Source organism: Meleagris gallopavo, chromosome 15 (genome assembly GCF_000146605.3).
Source record: "Meleagris gallopavo isolate NT-WF06-2002-E0010 breed Aviagen turkey brand Nicholas breeding stock chromosome 15, Turkey_5.1, whole genome shotgun sequence".
NCBI lineage: Eukaryota > Metazoa > Chordata > Aves > Galliformes > Phasianidae > Meleagris > Meleagris gallopavo.
In genome coordinates, this window is record NC_015025.2 from 8,081,659 (window position 1) to 8,108,292 (window position 26,634).

The 26,634-nt window shown below is 48.5% G+C and overlaps 1 protein-coding gene across 1 annotated transcript in view; it reads left to right on the top strand.

Annotated features, from left to right (window-relative positions):
- SH3PXD2B (SH3 and PX domains 2B) overlaps nt 1-26,634 on the top strand; it is a 65,202-nt gene that overhangs the window by 13,212 nt on the left and 25,356 nt on the right. The window contains exons 4-5 of the mRNA XM_019620409.2: nt 15,026-15,101; nt 24,507-24,583. Of these exons, the coding sequence (XP_019475954.2) occupies nt 15,026-15,101; nt 24,507-24,583 (153 nt within the window). The remainder of the gene's footprint in view (nt 1-15,025; nt 15,102-24,506; nt 24,584-26,634) is intronic.

Here is a 26,634-nt window from a genome sequence, read left to right on the forward strand (position 1 = left end):
TCTGGCTGCATTGGGTGAATGTTGGTTCACCCTATCACAGATAGTGAGCCTCTTGTCATCCAAGCAGGGAGGAGGAGGAGATGTTCTTGGGTGTCAGAGTGAGGGCAGTGAGACCTGCGAGGGGGCTGGATGTGATGCTGGAGTTTCAGAGCAGCCCCAGCACCATTCCATGAGTGCTTGGGGATTTTCTCCTGGTATTTCCCTGGTGGGCTTGCTACTGAATCATTTGTCACCTTCCATTGTGGCCAAACAAGTGTTTTAGGAGTTGGGCCAAGTAAAACACATACATGCTTAATACTGATGGCCCTGCTGGCTATCCTGCTCCCACTGCAACCAGTGGCACCGTTCTGTGTCCCTCTGCTTTGTGAGATGAGGGTAAGAAGCCTCTGGTGTGTTTGGGACAGCAAACAATTATCGGCAGATGCTGAGCCCTGCACGACGTGTCCCTTGTGGCTCTTCGGAGGATGGTGAGTTCTGTGATGATGGAAAGCCATGGAAGTTCAGTATTAGCAGTGTGTAAGGTTGCAGAATAAAATAAAGAAGCAAATGCAGTAATAAAATAAATAGGTTAATATCTCAACAGTAAATATCTTGCTGGCTAATTAGTGTAGAAAGTCACGCCACTGCCTTTGGCAGTGCCAGGCAGTGAAATTGGGAATGTTTAAGTTGAATAATAACTCCCTCCTCCTATTTACTATTAATTGCAGGAGGAAACCAGGGCACTCGGATAGTGCTCCAGTGTTTTTCTGCTTTCTGTGGATCTCTGGGTTTCTACCCTGTCTCCTTGTTTTCTCCATAAATCTTATGCATCACACAGCAGTTTATGTAACAGCAATGTTTTAGGGATGAAAACAAAGCCAAAACAGATAACCCTACATGAATTTATAATTCTGGAATTTCAAACCTCAGGTAACTGTGTGTTTTGCAGTAAATTTGTAACTTCAGATGCTAACCTCAGTTATGCATGGGTCTCTTGGCTGAAGGAGTTCTTTCCTTCGGACGGGATCAAGGCTCTTTTGTAATGCATGATATGCCAGATGTGAGCTATTGGGAGCAGATGAATGCTGTTCCTAAGAAATAAAGCAATGAGACTGTTGCTTTCAAGAATGCCAGTTGTGTTCTGGACACTAATTGAGCCTGGCAGGTACGTTGGCAACTTTGGCTGGCATGGAAACTGGTAATTGAATCCTTGATGTGCTGTCTCTTGCAGATAGTGATCAAGTGTGAGGTTCTGTTGTGCCACAGAGGTTCTCCCAGCACTTGCCCATGAGCAAGGAGCATTCTGTGACCGTGGGACCCCAGTGGGTCACATCAGATGCATTGCCCTGGAGGCATTTAGCAAACCTTTGGAAAGGATCCTCTTGAAACTGTTGTCTGGACTGACAGTATTGGCTAGAGAACAGACAATGGCTTGCATTTTGTGTTTTCTGTGGAAACCCAAAGAAAGAAACACTTTTTCTACTATTTAGTAATTATGAGCTCATCAGCTGCAGTGGTAGTCATTTCAGGTCCTCATGTGACCAAGAGCCACCTTGTCTTGCTACACTCATGATGTGCCCTTATGTCCAAACTCTACCCTTCAGTACCAGTCATGCTCCCACCAGTAGCTGCCTGTGCTCCCTGAGCCTCTTCAGCCCTGTTGCCTTTTGCATCTTGGACAACAGAATGGATGTTCCTGCACTTGGGAGTGGATCCAGCACATTAGGAAGCAGGTACCAAACCTTACCTTCAAGCAGGCTTTGCTATTCACACCACGGCCTGCCATCTCACCACCAAGGCAGAAGCTGCTCCTTTGGCAGGTTGCTGCAACGCCTTATATGTCAGACTGTACAGGGTACCCTCCCTGGGCACAGGTTGCCCCTTGCAGTCAGAAACTTTTCCTCTAGCCCTACTCCCTAATGAAGGCTGAAGGAAGAGAGGGTAATGCCTTGTGGTTGCTTCTCTGCACAAAGGTTCAATTGTGAGCCAAGGGAAGGAGACGTGACATAGTCTGGAGTAAATGTGCTTGCTGCATGGTTCAGAGGCAGACAAAAAGAGAATGTTAAGCATACTTAAAAATGGCTCTGGCTCTCGCCCGCTGTATGCACATCAAGTGTGTTTTCCAGTCCTCTGGTCCGTCCATATGTTTAACAAATCCTTCAGGTTCTTAGCTGGAAACTTTCAGCCTTGACCCACCTGGAGCTATGTCATCTTGGCACGAAGGATGCGGGACTCTCTCCAACAGCTTTGTGTGTGAGAGGGGAAAAAAAAACACAGGCTGTTGAAGTGGTGCCTACTTCAATGAGAAAATTGGCAAAAGGCAATGGCGTGTGCATGTCATCCCTACATGAAAGGCAGATTAGTTGTTCTAAGGGGTTTTTCACCTGCAGTGCATGTGCAGCAAAGACAGAGTGGAGGAAAAGTCAGAATCGTGGTGATTTAGACTGCTTTAAAATAAAATGTTACATGGAAATGTGCTCAGAAGATGCTGGCTGGCACAGAGGTGAATTGTTCTTGTCATCCTGTTGGCCTGAATAAAAGAAAATACACTGAGTAAATTCAAATAAGCCTGGCGCATTGCTTCCAGCACCGTGACATGCACCAGTGTGGGGTACAGACCCCCCACTAGCCTTCCTCTGCTTCTCCTCCTCTTCCTGGGGCTGCATCCCACAGCAGGGCGGGGTGTGTTATCTTCCTTCTCCAGATGTAGGAAACCCAGGGCTGGGAATGCAGAACAGTTTTTTCCCACCAGCACCAGGCTTCTCAGGTGTAGCACAGCCTGCTCTCCGCTTGTACCTCACGGCTGCTCCATGCTGGCGGTGCTGTTTCTGTTGGTCTCTTTGATGGAAAGGCCCTATGACAGTGCAGGCACTCTGCTGCTGAAAGATGGATGTCTTTTTGTGTCCAGGAATTGTAAACAGGACTCTTTCGATAGCTATTTTATAACACGGATCTTATTTCAACACTTTGGGAATTTCTTTTTTTCCAGGGTTTGCAGAGTTCAGTGGAATTCTGTGCCGTTGTGTGTGTGTGCAGCGACTGCACGCAGCCACAAAATAAACCAGCAGGATCTCTCCCTCAGACAGCTGCTTTGTGAAAGACAGGCACTTGCGTGACCAAAGATGAGAAAAAGCCCACAGCTCCTATGGCGAGGTTCGGTGCAAAGCACCAGCAAGGCTCTCTCCTTTTTGCTCTGCATCCAGACTTTGCCAGGAGCTTATGTACCACATGTAGGAGCACAGAAAAGGTGAACTGTTGTAATCTGACTCGAAAAGAAGAAACAATTTCTATCAAGAAAAGATGATTGCTGTCTTTGTAGAAGCAGCAGCCTGGATTTTTCCAGCAGCACATCAAAGATCTTATTCATTCTCTCTCCTCTTCCCCTCCACAATGAACACGTACAGCCCCATGCACTTCAGCCTAGTTAAAAGTTGGCTCCCTTCATCATTTTCTCTCCAAACGTCTCCCATTTATAGCTTTCCAGCATTTGGTAGTGGGTAGCCAGCACATTCCCCGTGCATGCTAGCGCCAAGGCAGGTCAGTTGAGTTATAATTGGCTCTTGCTGGCAATCTGACTAGCTGCTAAATTCTTTACCTGGCAGCTGAGCAGGGCTTTGAACTGCTGAGACTGTGCCTGATTCTGGGATGCTGCAGCCCTTCCTCCCAGGGCTCCTCTCACCTCCTGATCTCATCACTCCCAGCTGTGCTGAGTTCATCTTCTCAGCTTCACCCCCTGGAGCTGCCAGAGTGGCCCTGTGGTCCACCTTCGTTCAGTGTTCTTGGCACTTGCCTGTAGAAACAGGACAGGAAAGGGATGGCACTCAGCTACACATCACTCCATGGGTGTGCTGTCACCCGTGCAGAAAGGAGTCCCCAAGGTGGGGTGGTTAAAGCTCTCTTGGATCACTTGGAGGCGTTCTCTTGGCGGTGATCCAATGTGTTTTTTATTTGGTGCTGCTTTCAGTAATGTGGTGTTTAAAGGTTGTCCTGTAGCGCGATGAGATGGGCTACACCTCTCTTTCTGCCTGCCTAAACGGCTGAGCTCGTGTCCTTCAGCTTTCTGGAGGGAAGACCTTGCAATTGGTATCATGCAAAAGCAGCCCTGGGTCTGAAGCATATTGTTTGATAAGAAAGTACTACTGGTGCTGCTGGGGAGGGAGGAGATTGATGCAGATTCTGTCTGTGCCTGCTGAATTCTTAGTGAGATGGCTGGGAGCCATACACATCGCTGAATGTGTGCGATGCAGTAAAGGACACACAGCAGTTTGGAAGTTCCGCTGTGAACCAAGGTGTGGATCTCTGGAATGATCCTTCCAGGGTCCTGGTGGAGCCTGGGGATAAGTGAGGATTTTAACTGCCTGCTCTCCCTTTCCATGTGATCCATCCTAGAAATTATGCTTCTCTCCTTTTACTTCCTTTGCACACCTTTTCCCTTCGCCTCTGACTTCTCATCCCCGTCTCTGGGACTAAGCAAGGACGTTTCCTGGGTATGTGGCACTCTGCAGGATAGCAGCAAAGAATAAGGCAGGTCTGTGCCAGCCTGGCTGCTCCATTGGGTGGGGGAGGATGTGTGTGCAGGATCTGCCCTTCCTCTGGCTCATGCCTTCCTTCTGCTATGCTGGGATAATATCTTGAGACCTTTGCGATGGCGGTGAGTTACTGAGCAGTGAATTACAAATGATATTTATGGCTGTCTTTACCTGGAAGCATGGGAATCAGAACCTAGAGAATAGGTCTGGTAGATGTAATTAAGGTTGGTGGATTTCTTGTTTTAATACTTCTTTTGGTAGGAAGCTTAAAGTTTGGGCAAGAAATAGCTATCATTCAGATGTCCCTTGCTTTTCCAGTGTTGGTACCATCATACATTAGCTGGGTGAGGTGTGTTCTGATGCATACAACGATTCTTTGTGCTCCTGTTTTCTCTGCAAGCTGGGCTGGCTAATCACTGGCCATCAGCCAGCACCCTCTGGAAACTAAAGGTACTTTGTCATAACATGCTTTGTGAAATGCTCACCTCAAAGAGCAGTTGTAGGACAGAGGCGATGCTCTCTAAGGCTGATGGATCTCAGTGTGCATTGCAGCATCTCTTGAAGGTGGAGAACCTCCCCACCTGCAGAGCTGCCCACATCCCAGTAGGCTTAGGACGGCTCTGAGGGCCAGCAATGAGGAAGAGGATGGAGGAGGTGAGACCCCTCCCTGTGTTTTGCTGCAGGCAGAAGTTCATTTGGCTCAACCGTGTTGTGCAACTCCAGCTTGTCTGCGGCACTGGCGTCTGGAGGGGTTTGGCTGAGGCTTTCAGCCTCACGAAATACAGCTGTCATTTATCTCCGAGTGTTTCCAGGGTTGAAAAAATGAAGGAAATATCACTTTATAGGAAGCTTAATTTGTGGGTCTGCCTTCTGCTCTGAGAAGCTGTGTGGAGCCCCTTCTCCTGGCTCCAACTATTGGGGCTGGTGGTGGAGACACAAAATCTTGGAGTTCTCACCCGATCTCATCAAGCAGAAATCCGCAATTCACGTCTCTTCATGGCTAGCATGCGTGTTGAAAATAACTGATGAAACAGCTATGCAAGAGGTCTTTGTGCCCTACCACGCAGTGTGCCAAGCGAGCTGGGCAACTGGCAGTGCTGCAGAACCATCCCGTTTCCTTGTCCTGGGTTGGGAGGAAAGTTGGTGTTAAAATTTTAGCAAAGAAGGAAACTCAGGTCAGTACATGTAAGACATTTTCTTGTTTTTAATTTAAAATTAGGTAATAGCTTCTATTAACTGTTGCTATTAACTGTCAATTTAAAAGATAGGCTTATTATTGATGAGTCACAATGTAAAATTCTTTTTAATTTTTGTGGCTAGATTCTGCCATTTAAATTGCAGTGTTAACTGAAATGGATACCCGTCAGCATTTTCCAGCTCCCCACCTCCTATCCTGCGGAGATCTGAGGCCTCTGCCTTGAGTTGGAATCTTCCCATCTGCCAGCAGTGCCTTCTCTGAGCCCCCAAACCTTGGTGGTTCTTACAGGCAGTGGGTTCAGGCAGAGGCTTTCCAGTTTTTCAGAATCTCTGGTCAGGCCATGCTTAGCGGGGAGCTCTGACATTCCCCAAATTTGGGTACTGTTAGGGTTTGTGCTCCTTTAGGGGTTTAGTTGTGCTGACAATTCTTGGCATTGCTTTCTCTTCCCCTATTCCTGCTGAGTCCTAGAAAAGCAGATGCAGTTCCAACCGTATGGTTTGTGTGAACTGTGTGCGCGCGTTTGGGGGGGAATCTACGCTCTCACAAGCACAAAGCATTGGGGCTTCTGCCTGCTGTGCAGGCTTTGTGCTCACAGGCCCCAGCACCCTGGAGAGGAACAAGTATCCCAGCTCAGAGACACTCTCCATGTACCCTGCAAAGGCAGTGCTCTGTGTGCTCTTAGAGGCTTTCCAATACCCCACTCCCTGTTAAGTGCATTAGCTCCTCGGTGAGCTGCGAGGCCGCTCTCCCCCACCAGCTATCATTTAACAGCAGTGCTCTGGTTTTGCAATAAGCAGAGCTTCTTGGCGAGCTCCGGCCCTCTGGCAAGGGCTGCCTGGACTCCGAAGCCCCGAAGCGCGTGTGTGTGCGCTGGCTGCTGTGGCTTCCTGCCGAGCTCGGCTTTTGGGCACAGCTGAACTTGGCACCTTTAAATTCCCTTTTCTGTAAACAGAGCAGTACAAGGCAGCCTGTGGTGCTCCTAGCCACCCAGCCAGGCGCCCCATGCTCCCCAGGAGAGATGCTGGTGGTGGAAAGAGGGGGTGGAGAACAGCAAGGTCGTGCAAAGAAGGCATGTGGTTAATATGGAAACTTTGGGTTTTGGCAGTTAGACCTAAAGGGTTTGCCTTATCTCGTTTTCCTGTCCCATCTGTGTAATAGTGGCCCTGGCTCCCATGGAGCTGCTGGTGACAGGCATCTCCATGAGCCCAATGAAGATGAAATCTTTCCTTGCATGGACAGAAAGCAACTCCTCACAGGCTTCTGCTGACTGTGCTTGCTCAGCTGGAAAATGGGGTATGTGTTTAGGGAAGAAGCAGCAGGGAAAATAGCTGGTTAGGAAGAAGTCTGATGCAACAGAAAGGTCATGAGGCTTCTGTTTGTAACCAGCGGTGCTCTCCCAAGTGGTCGGACTGCAGCTTTGGCAGCTCTGCCTGTAGCTCAAATGCCACCTCCTTTGTCTTATCACGTTTGGGCCTGCCACAAGTATAAAAGCTGCATTAATTTCAGGAAAGGAATGCACAGCAGTTTGCTTTACCTTGTGTGCTGGAGCGGGGAAGATTTTTGAGAAGGGAGAGGTTGAACAGAGATCACATTGTGAGTTAGGTAGGGGAAAAGCTAGTGAGTGGCCACCCAGAGGTTTGGGCAGGCATGTGGTTGGAATGGGGTGGCATGTGCATTGGGAAGCCCTTGTTGGCTGGGGCTGGAATGCTTTGCTGGAGGCTGCCTCTCGGTGCAGAGCATGGCATTCAGTGTGAAGTGAGATCTACCTACAGCCTTTGGGCTCAGCTCCCCTCTCCCCCCATCCCATCTCAGCTGCTCATCAGGCAAATGTGTTGGTATCATGGAGTCATTTGAGTTGGAAGGAACCTTTAAAGGTCATCTAGCCCAGCTCTTCTGCAATGAACAGGGTATTTCTCCACCATTGTTTACATTTCTCCAACAGCTCAATCTCATGGCTTCCTGGTCTACCCAGCAGATCCAATTTGGGATGCTGGAGGGATGTGAGTGAACATGAACATGCTCTGCAGACTTCCCTATAGCTGCTGGTGCCAGAACAGCTCACACTGTGGTATTTGCTCAGTGGGCTTTGGGCTGATGCAGGTGGCACAGCTCTGTCCTGCTCCCACGCCAGGGCTGACACATTGTGGATGTGCTGGAGGGAAGTTCCCAGGGATGGGATCTGGAAGAGGAAGCAGCACAGACCAGCATCACCCCCGGGTATTGCTGTATTGCTGCTCAGTTCCCAAGCATGTCTACTGACAGGAGTCATTTCCTATGGCTGGGTCGCACTGGTGAATGATGGATGCTTATTGATTGCTTGGTGGTGTTAATGCTCTGCTCTCTGTGTGCATACGGAGTGTGGAGCTTTTGGTGCTCTTTGATATGGTCTGGGACCTGCTGACCCAACATAATGCCGGCTAGAGTCTGTGCTGCAATTACCAGAAATTGTGGGAAATGTTTTAGTAAAGTACTGTAAAGAAAATTACGGCTTCCAGGATGTACCACCTCCAAATCAGATGTAAAAAGCTATAAATATTAATCACCCATTAAGCAGAGAGACCAGCAGTTCAGTGAGGAGGCTGTGTTAATGGAGATCAGTGCTGTGGGATTGCTGGGGGCAGAGCTCTTGTTCTTCTCCAAATGGGAGGCGTCTCTGTTCCCCTCTTTTCCTATCCTTTCACAGTTTTTAAAGCTTTGTAATCTCTCTTGAGTATATTCTTGACAGCTCAGAAAACAAGCAGTGAGTGCTTCTCTGGAACTGTTGGGGCCATCATGATGTAGGTGATGATTCTGGATCCTATCATTTTGGGGTGTCTCACCTGGTGCCTCACTAAAGGCAGGCTCTGGGAAGGTGCACATCTATATGGTTCCTTTCTGGGTGCCTTGGAGCAGGCCCCCACTTGCTCTTGAAAACATAGCTTCTAATGACCTCAGACATAGTTCTCAGTACCCTTGGAAATGTGCTTGGATTAGCACAGAAGTTACTGCAGGGAGCAGGGCCTGACCTGACCAAAGCACGTTGTGTCTGAAGTCTGGAGTATTCCTTGTGCTCCCTTCTTGTCTTGGTCTTTGGCCCATCTGCTGCAGTCATCACATGGTGTTATGGGGATATTGGTGACAAGCTCCCGTCCTCTCATCACAAGTGACTACACTGATTATCTCTTAGTGAGCTCTGTGGTTTTAAGTTTCCAGGCTTGATGACAAAATACAGAGCTCATTACACTGAGGTTAAATAATGGCTTTTGGGGGTTAGATGCTTAGGGCCAAGCTTTCATTTGCTGGAGATGCTTAACAGACGGGGCACTGCAGTGTCACTGGGCACGATCGCTCAAGCCAGTGGGTGCATCAGGCAAGCATTGGTGAAGTTCTACTCAGAGAATCAGCATGTGCTCTGGCTGGAGACATCTCCAGTTCTAGGCACAGAAGCTTTTTGCCTGGTTCCTCTTGGAGACCTCACATTGCACTCAGTTCCCTGAACCTGCAGGGAGGATGAGAGCAGGAGGGCAGGGGGTGCTGGGGCAGGACGTGGCTGGGTGTGCTTCCTGCCTGCGCCCGCTTCCCTTTCCATGCGAGTGAGCTATTCACAGCCACTGACATCTCCCTCTGTCTAATGTTTCCTGTGATTTCATAGGAAATTTCTCTTGCAGTGGCAGCTGCTGCCAATTTGTGTAGCCCTTTTCTCTGACCTCAGTTAATTCTTTTTTGTCATTGCTGAGCTGTGCTTAAAGTTTTCCATCAGATTTTCACAATCTGGCCTCTGTGATGCCATTTCCTAGTGCTGAGCAGGTCAGGATCACCCTGCCCAGTAATGCGTAAGAAGCATTTCAATTTATCCCTTGCACTTGCACTAGAAGGGCAGGAATTGAAGAGAAGCTGTGGTCATCGGGATACTGCTTGGTTGTGCTTCCCATCAGCTGCAGTTTCTCCTTGAACATCCTTCAGCTCGCACCACGTGGTCACAGTGAGCTGAGTGTTCTGGGACCGATGCCTGTGGAAGGTCAAAGCGGTGGTGCAGCACCAGCAGTGAGGTGGGTTCTCTGGGCTCACCCTCCTCAGCCCAGCATCACCAGCACTTGGGGTCCAAGCTTGCCTGTTGATCCTTGTCTTCTGGGCTGCTGCTTCCATGTCCTGACTCTTCCCAGGCAGTCTGTGGAGATGAAGGGAAGGTGTCTCTTATTGCATGACAAAGTGACCAAACACCAGCAGCCCCCAAGCTTCCAGCTGTTCTCTCTTTTGCACGTCGTCTGTTTGGCAGACGTTCCCCAAACACCGGGGTGCCAGGATGCTCTCATCTCCAGGAGCACATTTGCGAAGACTTTGGTTTGTGTCACTCTGAGCATCCCGGTGGGTGCTGCTGTGACAGTGGGCAGTGTCTGGGCCTGTGGTCCTTTCCCCTTGTATTTTCGGATGATTGGGTCACATCCTGGGGGGCTGGAAGAGGTAGATGAGAAGGTGTGAAGGAAGTATGAATGTCTCTGGCTGGAGCTGGCCACGATGGGGACAGTGGGGCACACGACACAGCCATCCGCCTGCTGCCTCCCTTTCCCTCAAGGAATGGGGCTGAGGGGAATGTGCAGGGTGAGAGCACATTTGGCTGAGGCCCATCTTTTCACCAGCTGCCTTTTCTCACTGGGAGGCAGTTGCTCTCACAAAGAGGCTCCTGTGATTGCTGTCCCTGCCCAACTGGATTGTGAAGACTTTTGTTGAACTTTTTTTCTTTTTTTTTTTCCCCCCTAAACTTTTTCCTTGGGACATTGTCAAAAGCTGACTGCTCTGCTCTGGATCATGGCTGTGTCTGGTGCAGCATGGATTAGGTCAGCTCTTCCTTGTGGGACCAAAGTGGAGGAATGTGATTTAACTCTGAACCTCCATCTCGCAGCCAAAGCAAATCCCGCCGATAAGAAAAGGGGGGAATTTCCCTCTCCACGCAACCACAGCTTGCACATTGTGTCCTCATCTTATGCAAGACTGAAAGAGTTTGCTCTCCTTGTCTGAGCATTTCATCACCACCATCCCGTGGTGTTAGATCATGCTGTTCAGTGGCACGCAACATCCCTTCATGAGCTGGCAAAGATTTGCTTTCTCTTCTGCAGTCTTGGTGTGAGCCACAGGAGATGCAATCCTCAGGAACAGAAAACCCAAGCTTGGAGCTGGCACAGCAACTCAAAGACAGCAAATCCCACACCCCCACCAGTTGCCAGACACTGCTTCAAGAGTCATTTCATGCCCCTTCTTCTGCCCTGTTATCAGGGAATGCATTCCACCTTGACAGACATTTTTCCTTCCACCAGACAGTGCCTTACCAGCTACCAGTGCTTCATCTTGTTTGCAGACTCCTCTGCATCTGTCTGGAACTGGAAAGCACCCTCGCAGCCCTGCTCCTTCAGTAACCATCCCTCCCTCCGGCATTGCGCTGTCTGCATGAGCAGCTCCAACTTGGGCAAAGCCCATCCTGAATGTTCTGCTTCCTGGGAATACTGCTGAGTGTGTATGTTGTCCCTCCCCTAGGATTGCCAGCAGCCTGCAGCTCTGATAAATGATTCAATTAGGATGTTATCTTATGGGTTTCCTGTTAATGAAGAAGCTGCCTGGCAGTGTGCTAGCTGATGCTGCAAGCAGCTGGGGAAGGGCTCCTTGCTCTCCCTGGGTGCCCGTTTTACTGCCTGCTCTATTAATGGGCCACTCAGCCACAAGCTGGCGTGGGAATGTGAAGCCCCAGGATTGTGGCTGCACAGACAGTTCTGAGTTAATAGGGAAACCAGTGAACTGATAAGATAAGGCAAATTGGTGTGGGGTAATAAATGGAGAACCAGTGCCCTGATGTGCTGTCAGGAGGAGCCTGGAGGGGCTCTGCTGGGACACCCGTGCTGTGGTGCTGGCACAGGGAGCTGGCATCCGGCCTAGCCATCACTGCTAGTGAACCAGTGAGGAGTGCCGTGCGAGACTTCAACTTTCTGCCTAGCAAAAACACACCACAGTGCTTTGAGCTGCACCCGCTCTAATTTTTTGTTTTGAAGATTTTGTCTCCAATACTTTTAAATAGTCTCAGAGGGGGAGAAACAATAAGGTTATTGTTTTTGTCCTTCATTTTCCTTCCCGATGTGGCTGACTGCATTGCTGGGAGCAAGACTGCTTCGTGGCCCTGTGCTGTTCTGCTCCGCACAGGTAGCTGTGCTCCTAAGGGCTCTGCAGCTGCGTGCTGCTCCTCTGCCCCATTTCCTTCTCCCCCCTGGATCTTGGCTGGCTGGGAGAGTTTTCTCTTCTGGGAATGTGATGTGATCACTGTTATTTGCAGCTTGGATGGAAACCCTGCCCGCTGACATGATTTGTGGGAGTCTCCCCATGCTGACTGCCTGTGTTCCAAAATTCCTTGTCTGCTTGGAGTGTGTTTCCCTGCTGAGGCTGAGAAGGAGGGTTTTCTGCAGAGAGAGCTGCCTGGCCCTCCTGCTGCTTACCTCACTTTCTGCTGCTCATCTTCTGGTGTGTCTGTGCACCCCCCCCAGCACCTGTGGGGCTGTTGTGCTTTTACCCATCTTCTGTCCTTTTTCCAGGACTGCTGGGCAGGAGTGGTGGAACAATGTGTGCTGTCGTCCCTGTCCTGCAAAATGAGCTGAGACGGGATGAGCCAGAAATGGCCCAGGGAGCCTTGAAACACAGAGACCTGTAACTGGGTTCCTCCAGAACTCCAGCATCACCTCAGCCCTGAAGCCAGCTTTTTTTCCATTGCTGTTACATCTCCTTGCTGCTGCTTTGTGTGCTGCTACTGTGGAAGGACTCTCAGCTTGTGACCAAGGCTGGATTTCTGCAGACGCATGCTCTTGTATCGCTAATGCAAGCTGCCTGCCTGGTTAGAGCAGGCTCTGGGGCTGTTTTCTTTGGAGTGGGCTTCAAACTGTTCTTCAGCCACAGGCTGATGTCTAGCAAAACTGATGAACCAGCATGTGCTGCTGCCTTCCATGGAGCTGCGCGATATGGCAGCCGGGCTGGGTGGGATGGGATGAGGGGTACCAACCTCTTTGCCATGCTCCTTCCTCATCATCCTCTTCCTTCTTTGCTGCAGGATCTTGCAGTATCTTTTCCTTCCTTATTGCAAGGGCAGAGCTAGCAGGCTGTGCAGAGCATGGGGGGAGCCCCAGGCTTTGGGCAGCCACGGTGAAAGGCGCTTTAGTCAAGAAGCAGCAGGAAATGGGGAACTAACGTGCTAGAGTTCTGGCGTTGTTTGGTGGGATCACGTGGCTGGGAGCAGCTCTGGCCAAAGTCACTGTCCAGGCATGTGTGCATGGGGAAGCTGTGGCCTGCACGTCCTGCCTTGGAGGCTCCTGGTGTTCAGATCCTCAGCTTGCACTCAGAAATGAGAGGAGGGGAACTCTTCCAGTGACTCAGGAATCTCACTGCTAACAGCAATCAGATGTCAGCATTTGTGACTTGCTTTGTTTTGCTCATCCTGCACCAGTCACAAGCTCTGAGGAGCTGTTCCAAACAGGATGATCAGGGTTAGGGCGGTCAGACCCCGTGTGGCACAGTGCTGGGGCTCACAGGGTGACAGGGCTGTTGGGACATCCTTTGTTTTGAGGGTTGGTGGAGGAATGGGAGGTGACTACGTGCCCAGGGAGCTCTTTGCTGCAAGCTCACTAAAGTTTATAGTGGAAAGAATCTGTAAGCACAGCACAGTGTCATCCTGGTTTGGAGATGGTTTGTTTTCATTTTGAAGAGAATATTCGACAGCTTTTTTTGGTTTTCCTGTTATGTTTGGGGACTTTTTTTTTTTTTAATCACATGTAGGAAAAGCACCTCCTTCCTTCTGCCCCTTCTTCACCAAACCTCAAGAATTTTATCCTGGTGCATTTGAGATCCAAGAAATAAAGTATTCAGGTTTTGCACATGCCAGAGCTGAGGTGCTGTATGGACAAAAGAGGCTCAGTTGCATTGTTACAGTACTTTATACAGCGGGTACAAGGGAGCATAGCTTGTCTGTCTGTCTGCTCAGTGCTGCACTCCCTCCAGGGCTGCCCACAGATGTTTCTCATGGGGGTGCCATGGAATGGATGATTGTCTCCCTGGTTGTGTTGTTTCCTCTTTGCTTTAAATATTAATTGTGCCAAAGGAGAATAAGTGTATTGGCTTTGTAGATGCTTAGGGCAGTTCCTGGGCAGATTGTCTATAATGCTTCCGTAGCTGTTTAGATATTTATGCGGAATGCAGTAGGTTCAACAGGAGAGGGTAAAACCAACTTTGGGTACTCTGGGAACCAGGGTGCTCTGCAGGTGATGGGAGAGAGTGCTCAGATCCATGCCCCAGAGAAAGCAAGGGAGAACTTGCATCTCCGTCCCATTCCTTCCAAAGCAGAGAGTAGTGGAACTGCAGGATGGATGGATCAACATAGAATCATTAAGATTGGGAAGGACCTCTAAGACAGTCTCATCAAACCACCAGCCCATCCCCACCATGCCCACTCACCCACGTCCTTCAGTGCCACATCTCCTCATTTCTTGAGCACTTCCAGGAACAGTGGTTCAACCACCTTCCTAGGCAGCCCATTCCAATACATTACCACTCTTTCTGAGAAGAAATTTTTCCTAACATCCAATCTGTTAAGTGCAAAATCCAATCCAAATGGTGTTTTCCAGCAAGGGAAGTGCTGCAGATGTAGATCCTGCTGCGTGTTAAGTTCCATGACAACTGCAAGGGTGTTGTGTGCATGCCCTTGAAGCACCAGGGCAAATGCCAAATGGACACCAACAACAGTGGGTGTTGTCTGTCACCTCCTTTTGCTGATTGAGCTTACTGAGTCCCTTCTCTGTGCAGTTGCATTCAATCAGGAAATTGTTTGTTCAGTGCTTGGATTCTTTTAAACCTATCTCTAAAAATTGTGTAGCACAAAGTGTTCTCCAAAGTTGATGTATTACTTTATGGTCTTTTGGGCAAACAGGAGTTTATGCTCTGATTCCAAGCCAGCCATAGCCCAGGAGCTCTGTCAGTGCTGTGCTATGTTTGAGTTGATAAGCTTAAAATACACCTATTTTGAGGAGCTTCTCAGCCCTAATGGCTGAGATCCATTGGTATTATAGTAGTTGCAGAAATGCAGGTGTAGTCACCCATGCTGAGCCAAACAATGGTGGTGAGGGCAGCAGTGGTAAGAAGTGACTTGAAAATACAAATAGTGGTAAAGTCTTGTGCATCACCCTGGCTGATTGTGTTTTGTACAATGTCTCAGGACACTTGTTTTGGAGAACAGTCTTAACCTCCTCCTGGGGAGCAAGGCTTTGAACTGTGTGCAAATTACTGACTTTAATCACCTTTCTTGCATTTCTTTTTCTAGATGCAAATGCTGGATAAGTTTCCAATGGAAGGAGGGCAGAAGGATCCCAAACAAAGGATCATCCCCTTTCTGCCAGGTAGGAGAGTACGTTCCTGCAAAAATCACGCTGGCTTTGGCATGACTGTGAGTGTTGCCCATTATAACAAACAAACAAGCAAACCTGTGTGAGCAGTGGGTGTTAAACCCCTTCCCTCTCTCTCCAGTAAGCATTATTGGGTGACATTAGCCTCTTGTGCAGCTTCTGCTAGGAGCAGTCCCACAGCAGTTTGCAGGAGGGGCACGACACAGGGCTGAGTGCAGTGTGAGGCTCCCCAGGAACCACTCATTTGCTTTGAGTATTTCCTGTCCCCTCTAATTCGAAGGGCTATCCAGAGGGATGAAATGACAATTGAATTCTACGTATTAAATCAAACTGGTTGACAGCTTCAGCTTCCTCCCATGATGTTTGGGGTTGCTCAAAGAAAGGATTTCTGTGACATGACATGTGCCCTGCAGCCCAGTGCGCTGCTGAGGATTTGTGTGCCCAAGTAACAGATGCAATGGCCCGTTTCAGACTTTGTGGTGCAGGGGATTGCTTGTGGCTGCTCTTTGAGGCTGATGTTATGGGGGGGGAAAAGAGCCATAATGTGCCATGCAAAAATATCTGAACTGAGGGCATCCTGGGAGTCTTTTGTGTACCCATAACTAATGGGTTTGACCACAGAGTTGTCCTTCCCCCTTCCACAAGTAGCTAATGGGCATATTTAGAAATGTCACGGTACCATAATCACTTCCAGTGACTGTCAAGCTCATTTAATGTAGCCCTTTGTACTGTGTTCTGCCTCCTGGCTTTTCAAGAAACACAAAGGCATTCAGTGGGGTTTAGTTTTCTCTGTCTGGCACAGAGAAAATCATTTATACACTACTCTGAGTAAGGGAATCTTGTCTGGATTTCCCATGGGGAGATTAGTGATTCTGGCTTGTCCTTGAGCTGTAACATCAGCAAAGCACACCTGACATGGAAGAGCCCTTGCTGCACCGCTACTCCTGCCAGCAAACTAAACTGCCAAAGGGCCTAACTTGGAAAAATTGGACTTAATGTTTGGCTAAGCTGTACTTACAAATTCTCACCAAAATACTGCTATTTTTGGAAGCTAGTGTTGGGCTCAGGAGGCCTGATTGGAGCCCTGCTTTTCACAGCATGCTCATCAATATTTGTTTCTTCTTCTTTGTGTTGAAATAGTTTTCCTTTGCTGAGAGGCTGTGGTTTCCATTGGAGGAAGAAGGGTGTTGAAGTTGCTGGAAGAATAAAGCCTGAGTGTTGTGGGATAAAGAAATTGGGGAAGTTAAGATGATCGTGCTCTGTAGGAGCTTGTATATTTCTTCTTTGGAAGTGTTTGCCCTTTTGCTCCAGTCCCCTTTTTGCAACAGGATTAAGTAATACAGCTTCCCTGTTTGGAGCATTGGTGAGTTTTGTTGCTTGCAGCAGAGCCAGGACTTCACCTGTCTGTGCAAGGGGTGCTGCCCTCTGAGTGAACTTGTTGCACAGCCCTGGGTCTCTTTTTCTGCAGAATGCTGCTCTCATGTGCTCAGACTTGGAGGTTTTTGTTCAGCTTCTGGGAGTACTGTAGTTTTCTTCCAGTCCCATTTTGAGCAACATTTTTAGCATCTGAATTTCATTAAGAGTGGAGATTTGGCTCCAGAGGCTTACTAAAAGTGTGCTGCTGCCTGGGAGATGGTTGTAGAGCAATGTTAGACACTGCGGCCACTGACGTTCTCCAGTGTCTCCTGTGACGCTGCGCTCCATGCAGCTCTGGCTTTCCTGGCAAAGCCCTCAACCTCCCAAACTCAGGGTCACCCCCACGATACGAGGAGATGCCATCTGGGTTTGTTCATCAGGCTGCTTTCCTGGAACGGGAAGGGATCTCCGTGACTGCTCTGTAGTTACAACATCCAGCCCAGAGGAACTCTGTTTGCGCTGTGTCACTTTGTTTCACTACTGCTATTGGTTTCGAGGATTTGCTTCTTGGAAATTTCTAGATACTTTGGGACTTTTGAAGTGTATCAGAAAACATTTTTGTAAGTGCCAAGTCCTTCAGCCCACTCAGCTCTTTGGAAACAAAGCCATAAAGCCGGGTTCTCTGAAGGGGAGTGGAATGAATTGCAGTGTTTGAGGAGTTCGGGGCCAGGGTTGTCCCTTCCCAGGTGTAAGCACCACGCTCCTCCATAGCATAGCTTGGTTGGGTCGGGTTCAGCCTCTCTGCAGCTGCAGCACTGTGCCTGGAAAGCCTCTGCTGCCATATAGGGGAATCTGAAGTGGACTCTTGGCTACTTCTGCTGGCTTTGAGTCACTGGCACAGCCTGCCCAGCATCGTGTGGTGCTGAGGACGGCCCTTTGAAACAGTGCTGGCTGCACCCAGCCCATGCATGGAATCGCCTGTGGTCCCTGGGGCAGAGCCAGGAGCCGCTGGTGGGAATGAAGGAATGAAGGCCCCAGGGGATGCTGTGCCTGCAGGATCTGCCCCGCCTGCAGGACTTCCCGCTAAGGGTTACGTGTTTGCTGGCTGGGGAGATGGGGGGATGGAGACCCCAGGAAAGAATGAACTAAGAAAACAAATGAGCTCAGTTGGGCCAGTTGTGTAAGGGCTGCGCCAGATCTTTCAGGAAACAGCTTTTATAAGGAAAGCAGAGTCTTCCAAACACCATACAGCCCAAGTGGCCTGGAGCTGATCCTGGCCAGCTTGCTTTGCTGGAAACGTGAATCAGGCAAGGAGGGTTTGCCTGAGGCTGAGCTCACTTTGGCTGTAAAATTGCTTTTTAGGAAGCTTTAGCTACGGACAATAGCAAACTCCCAAGAGAGAAGGAGAGGAAGGAGGACTTGGAGGGATCATTTTAAAAAGCAGAAGGATGCCTCCTTTCTACTCTCTTCCCAGCCTACTAACCTCTTTGGCACAGCTGTTACTGCTACCCATATCTTTCAGGGCTTTTCTCCCAGGACAGCTGTGAGGTTTTTAACAGCTCCCCAAAAGGCCTTATGAAGGAGATGGAAGACATCTCATCCCATGTCCAGCTATGGTACCTGACTTTCCCCAGTTCCACTGCATCTGCTCAGAGCTGCAGGGGGGGCAGATATCTTAAATACAGTTTTCTGTTCTAGCTAGATGGGCATTTCTGCCACTGCACTGTTGTGTGGACAATCCCAGGCTGATTTGCAGCCCGCAATCTGTATAGCTGTCTTTTCTATAGGGTTTCAGTTGATCCTGCTGATCTGCAGTGTTACCCAAAACAGAGTCCGGTGGGGAAGCAGTTGCTCTGTTTCTGACCTTTGAGCTGTGTTTAGCAAACTGTCTTGTGCTTTAGCAGGGTTGTTGGACTCGATGATCTTTTGAGGTCCCTTCCAACCCCTGCAATTCTATGATTCTGTGCTTTTCTCCTTTATATGGCTCTGCAGACCCTAAGGTTCAGTGCCTTTGGAAGCAGGTTGATTCAGGGAACTCTTGCATCTCTTGGTAGGCTCCTATGCTCATGGTTTCCAGTAGTGCTTTCAAGATTTTGAGGCATCTTTCTATGCAGTTTCATTCTCTTTTTCATGAAGAATAGCTGCTGAGTCTGATGGAATAGCCAGAATTCACAAGGAGGGGGCTGCCTTTCCTCCTCCTTTTTGTTCCTTTCAACCATTTTTCTTATCAGAGATCTTTTTTCTTTTTTTTTTTTTTTTCCTTCACTGGAAGGATAATGAGGCCTTTGCTGTCCTGCAAGTAACAGAGAGCATGAAAACCAAAATACTGAGGTTTGCTGCAGAGCTGGATGGGAAAGAAAAAGCACCATCAAGCCCATCCAGTAGTACCCTGAAGAGCTTTACTGTTTTATTGCATACCAAAATCCTTCTTCGTGTACCCAAAGGAGCCTCAGGTGCTCCTCCCTCTCTTTTCTGCCATGGATGTGTCATCTCTTCAGATCTATTCTTTTGGCCATCTCACCCTCTTGCTGAGGCTTTGCCAAACAGATGCTAAGTACAGGGCTCCTGGAAATGCTGTCTCCCACACCTGCTTCCCCATCCATCCTGGGAATAGCCCACATCACTGCCTGCTCCATGGGCTGGGACTAATTATGTATACATTTGGGGCTGCCTTTTTTTTTTCCCTCCTGTTTTTTTCTTTGAAGTGAGTTTGGAACCTGTGCCAGGGAAAATCTGGATGTGATTTGAAAGGTGCAGAGACGTGAATTCTTTCCGAAGCAGTGGGGCGGAGGGAGTCCTTCAGGGCAAAGCAAAAAGGCGCAGACGTTTTTCCAGTCTCCAAATCTCTGACTTCTCTCGTGGCTGTGATCAGCAGGGTGAAGGCTTTAAGGTTCCCTGCCCCTCCAGCTTGCTTGAGATCCACTAATAGCCTCTGGCTTAAGAAGATCCTCAACTATTTGCTATGAAATTCTTCTGCTCTTTGCTTCTGCCCCCTTTGCCTGAAGAATTCCCATGGACGGGAGCAGCCCTTGTTCCCTACCTTTTTGCTTAGGGAGATGGATCCCTCTGATGAGCTGCCTGCTCTGTCTCTTACCATGTGGAGACCCACATCCTTATCAACCCTTTGCCCAGCTGTGTCTGACACTGTGCAGTCCCTGATGAATCATCACTCCCCAGCCCTCTTCTGAGCTTCTGCAGCGCCCTTTGCTCTCAGTCCATCAGATAAAGTGATTTTGATTATCCACAAAGAGTTGTGGTTTTTTTTTGCCAGTCCTAGGAGAGCAGAAACTTTCTGACTCCAGAGGGTTTTTGTGAGCAGAGCTCGTGTCTTCCCAGCATCCTCCTGCTCCTGTCCAGCTGGTACAGAATGGCCCAACAGTGTTATTTCTGTGTTATGCTGTGTTATGCTGTCAGAGTGCTCAGCCCAGTGATGTGCAGCTTAAATGCAGAGGGGCAACCTCTGCTCCTGTGAGTTTCCTGCGGGTGGGGAGTAAGAGGCAGCAGGTTGTCCCCCTGTGTCCTGGCTGCCCTGTGTCATTGAAGCTCTCTTGTAATGGGGTTTTGTGGGGAAATGGAGTGCTGAGATTGCAGGAAAGGAAAGCCTTAAGGAGAGGTTTGACAGAAACCGTGCCAGCGGCATGGCTGTTTTTCCAGGAAAAGTCCCTAGGGTGAGACACAGCATCGGACAAAGCATGAAGATGCTCACTTACAAATCTGTTAACTTGGATATGGCATGAGACAAGCAGAAACCAGATTCATGCTTTAAACTAGTTGGAAGTGAAGATACCTCTCCCACCTTTTTGTGCATCATCCTTTGTTGACCTGTACATGTCCCTTCATCCCTGGGCACATGTATGGCTCTCTTGGGGCAGCCAGCCAGCAGCTTACAGTAACTGATGACAGTGACATTTGGAAACTGCCATATAATTGGTAACAGAAGATGTTATCTGCTGCGTTCAGCTCTTCCCTTTGCTGCCCTGTCTCCAGTTACCAGTACTGCTAGGTGGAAATGGACAGGCACATCACTAGGCTGTGTTGTGGGAATGTACGAGGCTTCAGGGATGCATTGGATGGATTTGCTGCCTATCCATCATGTTGGGTGAATTCCTGACAGTGGGTGCTTCTGGCCATGGTAGGTGGAAATGAGTGGCAGTGCTGGAGGGGCAGGAATGTCCCTGCAGAAAAGGGGAAGAAAGGAGGAGCACACCTACACAGAGCTGTGTAGTCAGGGGGCATCGTGTTCCAGGAGGCCATGAGCTGTGCTCCCTGATGGAGTCTGAAAGCAGCATCAAAGCTCTCGGTGGTTTTCCAGGCTTCCCTCCCAGCACGGCAAAGAACATTATTGGCTCCCTCCTGTCCAGAGAGCTTAGGGCAGGGAAAGAGGAAATGGAAGCACTGGAACAAAGTGAGCATCAGAGCTGATCAGATTGTATCAGCAAGTCAGAACAGGAGGGAGAAGAGGTCAGGCACAGCAAGGGGAAAGAGCAAGAGGAGTGCCTGCAGCTGGCATCAGGTACCCTTGGTAGTTCTCCCCTTTGGTGAATTCCCTGCCCAGGGCTGCCCCTCGTGGGGGTGTTTGTGGGGACGGGGCAGCTGGGGATGCTGTGATGGAGGTCCCTCATTTGTCCCAGCTGTTTCTATGTTATGCACGAAGCACCCAGTGGGTGCGGGAATGCCTGGCATAAAAAACTGAGTACTTTCAGTGTTTTTATGGTGAAGTTTCATTTTGTCTTTGATGTCTTATTGATGTAAATATTTATGGTGTCTTCCTTCTTTCTAAATGAAACTAATCCTTGTTACTTCAGAGCAATCCTACAATAATAAACCATTCTGCACCGCTCAGTCCTCCTCAACAGCTGCAAAGAGCCAGTAAGTGTGTAAATGTGGTACCAGGTGTAGATGGAGGCAGGGAACATTCTCCCACTTCTGCAGTGAAAATCAGTGAAAAGAGACTTCATTTGCTTTGATTTCTAAGGAGTTGCTTGTATTTCAGCTTTCCTTACAGTTTGATTCCTTCTAACTGTAAAGCGTGCGTTGCACTAGTCAGATTCCTCCAGTCAGAATAGTAATTAAGAATAATAATGCTGCCAGGTTACTCTTAAAGAACATATGCTTGCAAGACACCTAACTTCTGCTGTGAAGCAAATACATATCAAAGAAGGCAGGTGTGATGCTTCAGAGCAACTACAGTGATAGTAAGGTAATGTAGCACTTCACAAATGTATTCACTGAGACAAAGTGAAGTGTATATGAAACTGAAGAAAGAACACTTCCTTAACTGTCAACTTGCTCGACATATTCCCAGGTGATAAAAATCTGCTCACAGCTTTGTGTGCATGAAGGGCATTGTATTTTACTGCACTTCTTCCTGCTGCGACCTTTCTTGTACAAACAAGGGGAGAGTCTTTGCTCTGTTTGTGCGTGCATTAACACTAAATGCAGGTAAGTAGGAAAATGGAATCATTTCTAAGGCTGGAGATGTGGCAGGACTAAAGAGGTGGTGTGCTGCAGCAGTCAGTGAGATGTGCAGAATTGCCTTCCTTTGCTTTGTCCCATCTGTACTTCTTGTGCTGGGGCTGAGGGCAGGAGCTGCGGCAAGGAGGGATGCAGATAGGACATGAATAATGCCATGCACTTCTCTTGCACTGTATGGTCTTCAGCCACGTGAAAGGCCCCAGTGGCAGCACTCTTATTCCCATTTTGAGGGTAGGGTCTATAGAAAGTGTGCCCAGGAAAACGCTGCATCTCATTGACCCAGGAGGGAAGTAATTTCCTGCTCTCTCTTGCTTTTCAAGTAAAGGATTTAGACAGCTGTATTTGGCAGCACTGGAGGGCCTATAATTATGTTAATTAGGCATTTTGATGGGAAAACAGCTTTCTGTTAGAAAATAAACTTCATTGTTGAAGAATACTACATCTAGAGCCAGTCAAGCGACGAGCTGGCTTTCCTGCTGTTTCAAATGCTCTGTGCCTGGGCTAATTTAAGATCACTTCAGTTGTTGTGATGTATTTATTCCCTCATAACTATATTCTTTTTATTATTATTCACTAACATCTGTTTGTTAAACATTTAAATATTCCCACACCCAGAGTGTGTTATTTTAGACATTTATAATATGCACACCCATCAGTGATTTTGGCAGACATAAGAACTAAAGAGCCATTCTTTGCAATTGGCAACAAAAGTATTTCTATCAATTCGTCTTTTTAAAAACCATCAGTCATTCAAATAGAAATATGTGCAGCAAATGCACCATGACTGCAGATGACAAAACTGTTGAACATTTGCTTTTCTGATGGAAAATCATTGCTATCAAAGGAAGGATGTCCGGCCTGGTTGTGGCTCCCTTTCTTTCCCGGTCTTTCCAGACAACTAATGTTCCCAGACTATTCAGCCTTCTAAAAGACAGATCAGATAGAGGGGGATTTTTATTTTCCACTGTATTGCAAAGGTTGCCAGACTTGGCTGTGGCGGGCTGCAAGATGGAATGCATTTCAGACGAGAGTATTTCCACTATGAATGTCTCAGCCCTGTGCTGTCGGTGGAACATAAATGAGGAGCAATGCTGATATGAGCAGTCTGATCCTTTGCGTTTCACTTAAGTACAAGCACAGAGCTAGCACTGAGTGTGATTGCTGTGTGCTCCCTTTGAGAGCCCAGTCTTCAAGGCATTCTGCATTAACTGAGCCTAATAGGAGATTTGGCTTTCCTGTAATGTTCTGATTCATGCTCTGTGCAGGCTGAAAGGTTGTTTTGGTTCCTCTCTGCTTAAAAAACATGTTGGCAGGCTGCACAAATCATGCACGCTGGAGTCAGGCAGTAGTGGAAGGTATTAAAGCTTTGATAGGCATGGGACCATTTTAACCCATCCTGTTCACAGGCACCTTGGTAGCATCCAGCCCTGGTTCCAGTGCTGCCACAGCTCCTGGGAGTACTTGCTGGAGGGGCTGAGGGGAGCTGCAGCACAGGGAAGGGCTCAGTGACTTTTTGGAGTTCTTTCCCATTTTGTGATGTTGTGCTGTTGTTTGGCTTCTGATTTACCCAGTGGTACCTCCTTGATAAGGGAAGGGGCTGCGTGGACAGACACATCAGTTGTACACTGTGGGTTTGGTGGTGGGATCTGAAACTCCTGTAGGGACAAAAAGAAACATAGAGGAGATGTCAGAAGGAACTTGTGGGAACTTTATAACTCCCTCCCAAGTCACAATTTTTTCATGTTATTCTATTGCAAAAGTGGCAGCGTAGGTTCATGGAGTACTGAAAGTCTGAAATCCTACCACGCATCAGTGCTTTTGATCACGGAGTCTCTGTATGTATCTGTTTCACTGCCCGCTAATGGCTTTTGTCTCATTAAAAGCCAGAGAAGCTGTTCTCTGTGAGAGCAGCTTGAAGCACTTAGGACTCATTAGACTTCAAAGGAAACAGGGCCATACCGCAAGCAAGAGGGGAGGAAGTGGAGTGGCAAGAGGATCCCATTAATGGAGAACAAAAATAAACCCCAGACAGGAAGGAAAATCCTATAGGTCTGACTCAGGGCTGCAGTCCCGACACCGCGGCTTCAAGGACCGATTCGACACCGGAGCTGCACGGGGAGAACCCCTGGCTTGGCAGCTGCCCACGCTGGAGCCAGGTGCTGTGAGTGAACTCAGAGCCTGTGGCCAGCAGTGGGGGATGGATGTCTCTGTTGCAGAGATGTCCACCTCTCTGGCTGGCTGGAGTTTGTCAGTGGACTTGTCTACGCTGTGCTTGCCAGCAGGCAGTAAGGTATCAGGCACATGCTCCTCCTTCATTGCCACGCTGGTGAGGGGAGATGGGCGTGCGCTTTGCTGCTAATTGGTTCCTCTTCTCTCTACTTAAACACGCTTGCCATTTTAAATGTATTTTGTTCTAATATGGGATGTAATGCACGGGAAGGAACACGGTGTAGGTATGGTGCTTTTTGTGAGATGCACGAGAAAAAGGTCCTGATGGAGTGATTTAAGAAGAGACCGTCCCCAAGCACTGCATTGACCTGCTCTTTTCTTTTGTCTCTCCTATTTCAGGGAAGATCCTCTTCCGCCGGAGTCACATCCGCGATGTTGCAGTGAAGCGCCTGATACCTATTGATGAGTACTGCAAGGTAAGGGAGGATTTCTAGCATTGACCAAAGATGAAGCCACCTTGATCAGGCTCAGTCCTGTCCTTCTGATAGTATATAATGATGTTCCACTACTGGGAGAATGTGGAGGGTGCGCTCTCTCTCTCACCATCAAACCTTTTTGGTGACAAAAACCCACCCAATGGTCATGTAGAGGCAAGAGACAGCTGATTGTCATCTTTTTCCAGTAAGGCTGAGACAATTTCATCCACATACAAGTCTGTGCTAAGGTATAAAGCAGATTATAGTATTAGGGTTGTTTTTAAGTCCACAAAAAATTATTTCACATAAATCATACCACGTCTCACCATGTCAAAGAAGGGCACTGACACTTAGAGCAGACATGAGATGGTCCGGAAGTGGGATTGGTGCTTCCAAAATCCGTTATGAATACTGTTGGAAGCATATACAAAGACTGCAAAGCCTGAAGGAGAAGATGGGGAAACAGTGAAATGCTTGTCATGTTCCATAGGAGTGGGAGGCATGGTGGTGACTTTGCATGACGAGAGGAACTGTGGGTCTGAGGACTCAGCCAGACCTAGAAGAAAGTTGTTGTGGCTGCAGGAGCAAGTACAAGGATAAAGGTGAATTAGTGAAGGGGTCTTGACATCTGTCAAGTGAAAAATCATGGAGGGCCAGGACAGCAGATGACAGCAGAGTGATGGAGATAGGATGCAAGGTGAGCTTGGACCTGTGAGGTCCAAGCAGAGTGGCACCAGGAAGCTGATGGTGCAAATCACTGCTTGGCTCCAGCCCCTTGTCATGTGAGTCATTAAAATACACCAGCTCCACACAGACACACAACAGTAAATTTAATTTTTGAGAAGAGAAGGTCCCTAAGTGAAAAGATGCTGCAGCTGTCTGTTTCAGAATGATGCCATTAATGGTATAAAATACAATGAATCCATTTGACTTAACAACTGGAACATAATGGCTGATGTTATATGACCCACTTAGAGAGCTGCTCTCTGCTCCTCACATTAATGCATTGCCAAGTTAAAAACACACACCGAATCTGGCCTTCCAGTTGCTGCCATTAACCATAAAGCTGCTGCTGAGCTCAAAGGTGGGCGTGGAACCAAAGAGCTGCAGAGCCGTGAGATGAGCATAGGGTCAGTATAAGCAAAGACAGCTTCTCCAGGGCACGTTGTGCTGCAGAACTTGGACCCGCAGTCCCGGCATGCTCTCCCTGCTCAGGTTGTTGCAGGGGCACATTGCGTGTTGGCGAAGAGCAAAAATGCAGAATCTGCCCTGGCCTGCTGAGTTGAGGGCTAAGCAAATCTGTTGTGAACGGGTTCCCAGAGGAAACTGCTTAGGAAAGATTTTGCTTTCTTGCTGTCCCCTGGTAGAGAAATGGGGTATCTTCAGTCTCTGGAGAGCCCTGGCAAATGGATTCCGATGCAGGGAGGTGTATTTGTCTTCAATAAATAACAACATTGACTTGCTGTGATTCCAACACAAAGTCATGTGCTGATGGTCCTCGTCAATTCTGTCTTTTTGGTGGCAAAGCCAGAAGTGGGACAGACATCATGTGAATCATGATCTTGCGTTTGTGGCCACAGCTGCAGTGGTCCATTGGCCAGTTGCATCCTGACGTCTTGAAAAATGAACTGAGCTGAGTCTTGTCTTCTGCCCTCCCATCATAAGATGTTTTCTGTGATCATCCCCTGCTATCAGAGGGTGTGGAGCCTTCTCCACATTGCAGAATCAGGGGAATTTTGGCACAGGAAGATGTCTTGATCACGGGATGCTTGGTGCTGGGGAGTGGTACCCTCATGGGAATGGCATCCATGCAGATCCTGCTCTTCAAATAGCCGTCTTCTGCACACAAAAGCCATGGAGTGAGTGGTTTTCTCTCTCCTGTCTCTCTCACATGATCTTGTTTGCAGAGGGGCTGTGATTAGTGGTCTGACCGTCTGCTGTGCTGGCAGTGAGTGACTGTATGCCGAATGGCTGGAAGGCTTTTGGAGGCCAGCAATTAGGTCAGGATGGAGCCACATCTGATCTGTGCAGTAACCCCAGGGCTTTGCAGA